The sequence below is a fragment of the Prunus avium genome, chromosome 4 (genome assembly GCF_965620075.1).
Source record: "Prunus avium chromosome 4, drPruAviu1.hap1.1, whole genome shotgun sequence".
Classification (NCBI taxonomy): Eukaryota; Viridiplantae; Streptophyta; class Magnoliopsida; order Rosales; family Rosaceae; genus Prunus; species Prunus avium.
The window spans coordinates 12,657,483-12,667,371 of record NC_142287.1 but is presented as its reverse complement, the minus strand read 5'-3'; the positions used below and the strand labels follow the sequence as shown (position 1 = coordinate 12,667,371).

Genomic DNA, 9,889 nt, shown 5'->3' with positions numbered 1-9,889 from the left:
TTGAATTCGATTAGTTGTAGTTCAGATATGTAGCGATATTGAATGCCCACCTATAAAGCTTGAAAAAATTAGGAATATTGGACTATAAAGAACACAAACCCAGTTCTTTGTCGGTAGCAAACTCTTCAATATTCTCGATTGTTTGTTAAAAATCCTCACTTTTCTCCCATTTCAACATTCTCTTTTGTTCAACTCCCCGAAGCATCTTGAGATTGAGTGAGATTCATGTCAGGTACCTAAGGTGTAATAACCCGAACCTAAATTAATTTTTAATTATTAAATTATTTGAGTAAAAAGACTATTTTGCCCCTAGAATATTTTATTAGGATAACAGTTGACTTTTCGATCGGGAAGGAATTTGGAAATTTCAATTGGACTGTTGTGTACAGAACGTCGAAGCGAGTCTGTAGACATGTAGTGGGCTCGAAACGAAGTCGTAACGAAAAAGTTACCAATAACGTCCCAGTGGCAATCTCGTAAATAATTTAAAAAGGAATTTTTTTTTAAAAACGACAAATTCCCTTCTCTCTCTCTCTCTCTCTCTCTCTCTCTCTCTCTTCCCGTCGCGTTGAAGCCCCTCCTCCCCTTGAAAAATTTGCAGACGCCGCCCTTCCTTCTTAGCCACCGCATCCGGCCACCAAACTCCACGACACCTGAGCCAACCGGACCGGGCCGGCCCCGCCGTCACATCAACCCCCTTCCGCCGTTACCCGTTGCAGAAGTCGCTCGAATCCGTCGAAACCGAGCCGATTTTGACAAAAACTTCCCACTGTTCTATATCTCTCCTCCGGCCACCATTTCCGGCAAACAAGGTGTGGAATCCCATCTACTCTTCAAGCTCTAATTGATGGTTGGGTAGGATTTGATTGATTTCTAGCTTGGATAATTCAATTTTTGATCCAAAGTTTGGCCGATTTTCAATTTGAAATTCCTGCCACTTCTTGTCATTTTTCGGGATAGGTCCAAGAATTGGCTCCAATTGATGTCCTGAGCCTAGGGTAGGAATCTTGGCCCTCGATTTTGAAGTTTTCTGGCCGCCGGAGGTTACTTTAGATACCCGCGCTCGGCCAGTGCGTGTGGCGGCACATGGGTACTGTAGCAGAGGGGCATTATGTCTCGATGAAATCCCCTAGTTGTCACGAGCACGTAGGTGTGCTCGGATTTCAATTCTGATGTTGTTTGAACCTTGAACGGATTTCGCCTATTGTGCATTATCCAGGTTCGACACGTTCGAACTGTTGGATCGCTTCAAATTTAATATATGATGATCTAGGCATTCCTAGGATCGTGTAGGATTTCGCGAATCGTGAATCGGAGTTCCAGATATTCTGATTCACTAATTCGAGGTTTAATTAAACAATAATCGTCCGGTCGTGCGATCGTGATTAATTTGATCGTCCGATTTGGACCAAATTTGCAGGATAGGGCTATTTATATGTGTAGAACCTATAGGAACTCTCATATTGATAATTGGAGGTAATGGACCCCACGGGGTCCCGGGTTGACCAATATGAAAATTTATCGCTTATCGAGTCTCGGATCTTTTTAGACCGTTCTATCCATCCAAAATGTTTAAGTGGGCATAGGAAGGGTCTTAAACCAAGTGCACGCACTTTTAGAAGCCGGGGGTTAGGGTTTGAGATTAAGTAATTATATTGAGCAATTTTAATAATTAAATATTTGTAATGGCATAAATAGGTACTCGGGCACAATCTGACCCACAGGAGGGACGGTCAAGCTAGCTCGAAGGCACAGTGAGTGGACTTTGTTTCGTAAATGATTTTATGCAATTAAAATTTCATTATTTGATCTTGAATAAGTATTAATGACAGTTACTTTCTAAGCATGATAAATTGGTTTTAAATTACTATTTTTATTTTATTTTATTTTATTTTTATTTATCTATTGCGATGTATAAAATGCAAATGGCTTGGAAAGTAGGAAGGATAATGGCAACAGGATTTATGGATGAATGAGAGATAGTTCTATAATATTATAATTTTATACTTTTTTAGGAAATATTTTAAACCACCCTAGGTACCCAATTGTTGCCTTCGGATACATGTTGCCTTTGGATAAAAGTTGCCTTCGGTTTTTATGTTGCCTTCGAATATGTCAGCACGTTTGAAGGTTGCCCCACGAGTCCTAGGGATATCCGGACCGTGTGGAGCGAGGAATGCGGATTAGGTGGACTAAATGTCCCCTGAATCCTGCAAGGATTATGGCTCGGGTCGACTTTGTGTTACCGAGACCTACGAGAACGTGTCATAAATGGTGACATGAGGAATTGACGGATAATGTGGGAATTAAATGGAGATCCATGGAATTGACAAATACTGTATGGGTACACCTAGGTGGAAAGATTTTAATATTTTACACGGTACGAATGAATTTGATGATTTGTTTAAATGCATGATTATTTATATATATAATTAAATATGCCTGCTTGAAATTGGTACGAATATAGAAAATTGAGATAATTGAATTTTCTAAATGGTTTAAACAGTGGGGTTAGTATGTTCATATTCTATTTTCTAAAACTTTATTTTTGTCCACTCACATTTTTGAATGTTTTATGCCCCCAGACAGTAGGCGTGAACCTGAGCACCACCACCGAGCATTCATCATCCCTCTTCCTTCTTTTTCCTCTATGTAGGACATATTTTCGTTTATGCACATCTTTTGTAATTATGTCGAATAGTGTTGCTCTGATGAATTGCCTTAGGATTTTTTGTAAGGCCTGAGGCCGCTTAGTTGTAGTTGGATTTTCTGAACGAAATTGAATGCATGCTGAACGATTGGGATATATATATATATAAATGCTTTGTTGACAGGTGGAAATTTGGGGAAATGAGAAATTTACAATGGAGACTTTGCCGAATTTTTGGCAGAAGTCAAACTTGAAATAAATTTGGATTTTAGTTAGAAAGACAATTTGGTCATTTGTGCCCGGCACCCGCTAGGTGTCGGATATGCACAGGGTTCGCCTCAGATTCCAAAGTGGAATTTGGGTCGAGTCATGTCATAAGGAATGGAGAGGTAACACAAAACTTTATGAGAGATGTACATAGAGAGAAAATACTGTAGAGAATGAAAGATGAACAGAGTCGGGCAAAAATACATTCATATGAACTAATAACTTTGGATAGATAAGAAATACACCTGAATTGTTGCCACCCCAACTAGCCGAGCATGAGCCCACTAAGATTTGATGTTCACATTCTCTAAGAATTTATGTATCCAATTTAAGAAATGAAGAAAGAGTGGAAAACCCTAGGGACTCTGATATTTTTGGTTTTGAAATGAAGGGAAAATGTGGTGACCAAGAGGAAGAGGAGTTGAATATAGGGCAAAACACTTACATAATTTTTGAGCGAAATGAAAACCCGCGAACTAGCACGCTTCTTTTCCTAAGGATATTTTAGAAAGTGTCAGGTATAAAAGGGTTTTAATTGACATTCTTTGTAAAATGTCAAGGAAAAGTAATATATAGTTGACGTTCTTTATAAAATGTCAAGGAAAAGGGATATATAGTTGACGTTCTTGATAAAGTATTAGGGAAAGTGATATATAGTTGACGTTTTTTGTAAAACGTCAAGTAAACCCGCTAAGAGTTTCGTAAAATAGTTGATGGTTTTGCAAAATGCATCAATTATTAAGTGTCAACTAAGGCCTATTTTCTTGTAGTGTACTTTAATCAATTTATATTCCTTGTTTCATTCATTATTATAATTGTGATATTGAAACTTGTAATTGGCCATTATAGGTATTTTGGATTGTCTAAGATAAGGTTGGGCAAGGGGTTCATCCATAATTTTATATGCACTATGAATGAATGAGTTATTGTTGAAGCCTGGGTTTAAGCTAAGACACTTCTTCGTTTTTTTATTGTTCTTCTTGAACTTAATGGGTTGTCCTTTAAATTGGCTATGGGGTTCATCAATTGGGTTTAATTGAGGATACTTGGTGACACCGCGACTGAACAAATAATCATAATAACAAAAGAACAAACCCTTGGAATTGAATTGAAACTTTATTCTCAAAATTAACCTGATGCATAGAATAGGATTGTTATGGTGAAGTCGGAGACCTAGTATTCATCCATTGATTTTCAAAACCAATTTCCAACATTCGTTATTTTATTTTCTTGCTTCAAATTTTCGGCACTTAGATTAAAATTGAGTAATCGTATTTTCAGCCATTTTAATATTTTTAATATTTCGTTCTTATTTTCTATTTTTCTTAAGGTATTCATATTTGGAATTAATTGATAAACTTTACAAATCTATGTGGGAACGACTTTCGTATTTGCTTGCTATACTATCATATTAATTTGTGCACTTGCGAGATATAACTTTTGTTCATTAAGCTCCCACAATGGTAGTACTTCAACGAATTGGGATTTTGGTATGAATCCATTGATGATGATGATGATGACGACGACTGAGACATCTTACCTATACAGCCCTATTCACCAAGCTTCAACAAGTTCTGAACCCAATTCAAGAGCAATGGACGCAGTCGTTATCAAGAAGACATTTGCAATTTAGGGTTACTTTTTGGTGGGGGCTGCAACTAAAACGAGAAAGGGAAGAAGACCCAGAAGGGTGGATAAACAAATTGGATGAAGTTACCATTATACCCTTTATTTTGAAATCATTTATTAAAGGCTAAAGTGTCGTTTTTCCCCCTCAACTATGATCCTAGTCGAACTTAACCCCCCGAACTAAAAAGTCAGCCAATTTAGCACTTAAACTTATGAAAAAGCCAATTTAGCCCTTACCGTTAAGTTTTTTGAATTTCATCCAATTTTTCTTTAATAATAAGGGTAAATTTGTAATTTTAAATAAAATAAAATAAAATACAGATAACCAAAATAGTAAAATAATAAAAGCAAAATAAAAAGAAAGAAAAGGCTTGCGCCTTATCGCCTCAAGGTTTACGCCTCGCTTTGCAAGACATAAAACGCCTCATTTCAACACCTCGCCTTTCAAAACATTGATCTTAACTACACTCCCACCCCTTGCCGCATCCCAGCTCATCCATCCAGCAACTCCTCTCTTTGTAGCACGATTGAGTTCATGGAATCATCAATTAATCTTAAAATCAAACCACACAAATAATCAAAAGGAAGAAGGACATGTGTTATTTGGGCTTGGTCCCCTCTTTACCACAAAATAGAGGAAAACATAACGATAAGAGTTAAGAGAATCTAGAGAATAATTTTGATACTGGGTTTGTACTTGATGAGGACATCGGTGATGACAACAAAGATGGTATTGATAATGGTTGTTGTTGATTGGGTTGTGATGGAAGGTGAAGATTTTCATGGTTAATGGGCAAGGACGGACCCACAGTGGGGTCAATGGGGTCAAACGATCCCATGGGCTCCATGGAAATAAGCTTGAAGGTCTCCTTAAGTTGACTGTGCGACCCCATGTATGCCCTCCATCTGTTTGTTGTTTGGGCTGAACGAAATGGTAGCCTGCGAGAGGAAGAAGTTTATTTTTTTTTTAAACACACTGGGCAAAATGACATCGTTTTGGCCGGCAATTTTTTTTATTTTTAAATGAGCTGTCCAAAACGACGTCATTTTGGTCCAGTGATGTTTTTTTTAAATGAGCTGCCAAAAACGACGTCATTTTGAGGCCTAGAGAATTTTTTGTTAAATGGCCTGGCAAAAACAACGTAGTTTTGGTCCAAGTCTTTTAAAAAAAAAAAAATTAAAACAGCCCCTAGTCATTCTAAAACCCCTCCACCTGATCCCAGAAACTCCCAAAACCCCAATTCTGTTCTCCTCAACCCTAAATCCCCAATGTCCCCCCTCCAAAATTTTAACCCCCATCTGCAGCCTGCTCCATTGTCATTGTCGCCACCGCCAAAAGCTTGCTGCCACGTCCACTCTCACAGTTCAAGTAAATTCTAACTCTAATCCTAAATTAATTGAATTGAAATTATGATTTTATTATATTGTTTTGATTTATTGGATGTTTCATTTATGAATGTAGTTTATTGGAGTTAAATATAGTTTGCTTGTTTACATTGAGAATGATGTTTTTGCTTGTATTGAAAATTAAGCTATAGTGCTACGTTTTCAAAATATGAAACCTCGTCGTGGATATTTGTAGCTTTTAATGTTGTTTTTCATATGAATTATGAATGTACGTACTATAGTTTCATTTCTAAATGTTATTTTAATCTTGAAAAAAAAAAATTGAAACTTTTACACTATGACCCAATGAGGTAAGATTTCAGGGTCCGTCTGGGTATGGGCGACTTTCATGGATAATAAAGTTTGAGAGATTTTCTGGGTTTCAGCGAGAGAGGTTTTTTCAATTTTCTAAATTGTTTTGTTTTTTTTATAATAATAATAATAAATAATCTAATAGTAAGTCACGTGAAGAACATGTGACATTCTAGATGGCAAAATGGATGAAATTCAAAAAAATTGACTGTAAGGGTTAAATTAACTATTTCAATAAGTTTGGGTACTAAATTAGTTGACTTTTTAGTTCAGACGGTAAATTCAATTAGCTTGATAGTTCAAACTGAAAATCCTTTATTAAAAATAATTTTGAAGTATTATTGATGTTTTTGAAGTCATAATTTTATTTACCAAAAGAGGGAAAGTCACGGGTCAGTCTCTGAAGTTGGGTGCAGCACGTAACTTTGCCAAATCTATTACATTGATTGAACCTCACCTGCTCTTCTCTTCAAAGCTATGTACGTAGGTATGTACTTGTCCAGACAAAACTTAAAAAAAAACAAAACAAAAAACGAAAAGAGAAAAAACAAAGACACAAAGCTAGTTTTGCGTGATCAAGCTCCCAAGAACAGAACTTAGACCATAAAAAATAAAATAAAAATAAAAAAGCTCCCAAGAACACAACACAGAGAAAAGAAAAACCCTAGCTCTTAAGATGTCTGGAGGTCGATCTGATGAAGACACTGTGAATCTCAAAATTCAGTTCAACAAGGTTTGATTCTCCCCACTCTTTTCCTTGCATTGCATGTGGTGTTATTGAAATTTTTTAACCTTCTTGTTTTTGTTTTTTCTTTCAAATTTTCCTTTTCCTATAACCAAATGAGAAGAAATTGGGTTTCCATTAGGGTTACTGGGACTTTGGGGTTGATGGGTTTATATAAGAACTAATAAGATGGGTTTATATGAGAACTAACCAAGAAACATTTCAACATTAGCCAAAATTTGGATTAGAAATTGACTAAAACACCCTTCCAGTCTGTACTGGAAAGGAAACACCAAATTAGTTTCATGTTTTCTCGCCGTACGTTATTTAGTTTCATGTTTTCTCTGTTGAATATCACCAAATTATCACTGAATTATTAGCCACATCTTAGAATAAATAGATCCACTGTAGTTTAATGGGATTCATTTGTTATATGATGAGATCCACGTGTAGGATGGAGTTCAAACTCTTTTCCGGATTAAACGAAGCACCAAACTGCAAAAACTCATGGCAGCATTCTGTAAAAATCGTTCCCTTGACCCCAAATCAGTAGAATTCACGTTTGATAGCGTCCGACTTGAGAAGAACAAAACTCCGGAGCAGGTAAAAGTTACTTAGAATGTTAATCATGAAAATAAATTTCATTGTTGCTAGAGTTGTATCACGGGCCTTGTAGGAACGCACTAAGTCCAAGCGTGAACTAAATATTATCTCCAACTTAATCACCTTTTGGGTGGGAGAATGCTCAATGGACCTCTACATGTACGGTTTTAACTCGAAAGAGCTCGGTGCAATTAGTAGTAGACTACATGTGTAGTTGATAATGTAGATAATTGTTGTATTTCTCCAAAGTGGGGATTATATTATGCATCATGACTTGTATAGAGCTAAACTACCCTTTATAGCTTGTTGGCTTTGTGTTACATCCAACAGGGCTTCGGTTCGACTACCATCGAATCCGTGATAGGTCACCATAAGCTGTAATTTAATTGTTGGTGAAATGATTGTTCCTTTACTAGCTGATGCCCTTTGATGCATCAAAGCCAGTTTGAACTAAAATGCGTCCATTGATTCTTAGTTGCTACTTTGCTTTGTGCAGCTTGGAATGGAAGATGGTGATTTGATCGATGCCCTTGTGTCCGGTGATGGAGCTTGAAAAGTTAAAGTCATCATGTTATATATGCAGGAAGGAGTTTGTGAAAATTTAGATATGAGCTAGTAAAACTTTGGATTTTATTTTCTACTGCTGAACATTATTAGATATTGAGATGGGTGTTAGTTATTTGGAAAAACAGTTTGAACGTGAACCATATATAGGATAACAGCAGTCAAAAAATCTTGCCAGTCCAGCCCATTAGCCTTGGTGTCACTGGCCAGATACTAATATGATGTTTGTGTCTTTGTTCTTGCCCTGCTAAAGCTTGCACTAGCAAGTGTTGTTTCCTAATCAGCATTGATTCTCTCCTTATCTGATCCTTAATCTTCTGCTATGTTATATTAATTACAGTTCATAGCCATATATCTTTAAGGACACGTTTGGTGCTTATGATTAGATTGGATTTGATCACTCATTAAATTCAAGATATGTTGTGAATGCTAACGATTCTATATTTTGTCCAAGTTGAAAGAACTACATGGATTAGTTTATGGTATAATTGAAACTTATAGGAGGAAAAAATTAAAATGCCAAATTGTGTCTCACCCAGAAATTCCAAAGAACGTGAAGAACGAAGACGTGTATAAAACCTCCTAGACCCACTTGATCTATAAAGTCTATTTAGAGCCTTGGTTTTATATGCCTGCATTCTGACAACCTATCCTAAACCCACAAGTTAAGAGCTCATTCCTTTTGATGATGATCCATATGTATCCTGTCCTCGCTCTCTATCCTTGTCTCGTTGTTTTTGACCCAACTCACACAGGGACGGACCCAGGATTTCAAATTGGGGTGGGCTAAATTTACATTATGCACAAACCTAGAAAACTCGACTCGAGTGAATTTCATTGATCACAAAAAAAATATATCCTGATCAAGAGGACATAATGAGTTTTACCCCATAAAATTCATCTAGTACATGTCTCTTTTTTGTTTTCTACGAGTAGGAGTGTGTGAAGTGAAGAATATGTTATTTTCTATCAAAAAAGAAAATAGGGGTATTTTCAACTATAAGTCTCAGAGTTTTGGTTTTTTTCCCATATATACATTGCCGAAACCTGCTGCTCCTATGTCTGCATTGTCAGCTGATATTTGAGCATTTCCAACTTTTGAGGATTCAAAATCACCAGACTTAATTATCTCCACAATAAAATTACTCAATGCATTATTTATATGCGTCTAGAAATTGGAATACATTTAGCATGTTGATATTACAATACACTCATGGGGAGTTTGAGTTGTCAGGGATCACCACACAATTATTATTACGAGATGCATCAATGGCTTATAATCACTAAGCACACAAGAATGGAGTCTAGCATTGCAGTCACCATGCACAAACGCAAAAGTGGAACCTAGAATGAGACCTACATTTGCCTTTTCAGCTTTGGGCTTCAAATTCAAAAAAATAGAAAATTAGATTAAAACCCAAAAGTACTAGGGTTTATTATGAATAACCAACATATTTACAATTTTCAATGTAAACCCATTGACCATCTTTCCACATCATCAAATTTACCATGTTGTTCTGTTAAGATTGGGAGATGCCTTCAATCTGATCCAGTCCATTCACGTTGGCACCTTTACCATTTTTCTTATTCTTCTTTTATTTTATTTTTCTCTTTCGTCTTCTTATTCACCCTTTTTCTTGTACTTTTTGCTTCTTTTTATAGATGGTTATGGTGAAGAAATTTGTCTAGATCCATTTATTTACCATGCTTATAGAAGTAGATTTATGTTTTATTTTTGCGATTGAATATAACTT

At 36.3% G+C, this 9,889-nt stretch overlaps 1 protein-coding gene across 1 annotated transcript; it reads left to right on the top strand.

Moving 5' to 3' along the window:
• The first annotated feature begins 6,763 nt into the window (after positions 1-6,763).
• On the top strand, positions 6,764-8,441 carry LOC110769797 (small ubiquitin-related modifier 1). The gene is made up of 3 exons (XM_021973838.2): positions 6,764-6,977; positions 7,422-7,571; positions 8,068-8,441. Exons 1-3 carry the CDS (start codon positions 6,921-6,923, stop codon positions 8,122-8,124), a joined length of 264 nt encoding a protein of 87 aa, XP_021829530.1. The 5' UTR covers positions 6,764-6,920; the 3' UTR covers positions 8,125-8,441.
• The last annotated feature ends 1,448 nt before the right edge of the window (positions 8,442-9,889 follow it).

Bases quoted from the DNA above. Each gene is read 5' to 3' on its own strand.
- LOC110769797 (XM_021973838.2), top strand. From the start codon at position 6,921: ATGTCTGGAGGTCGATCTGATGAAGACACTGTGAATCTCAAAATTCAG. The intron at 6,978-7,421 runs GTTTGATTCTCC...ATCCACGTGTAG, and splicing joins TCAAAATTCAGTTCAACAAG to GATGGAGTTCAAACTCTTTT. The intron at 7,572-8,067 runs GTAAAAGTTACT...TGCTTTGTGCAG, and splicing joins AGAACAAAACTCCGGAGCAG to CTTGGAATGGAAGATGGTGA.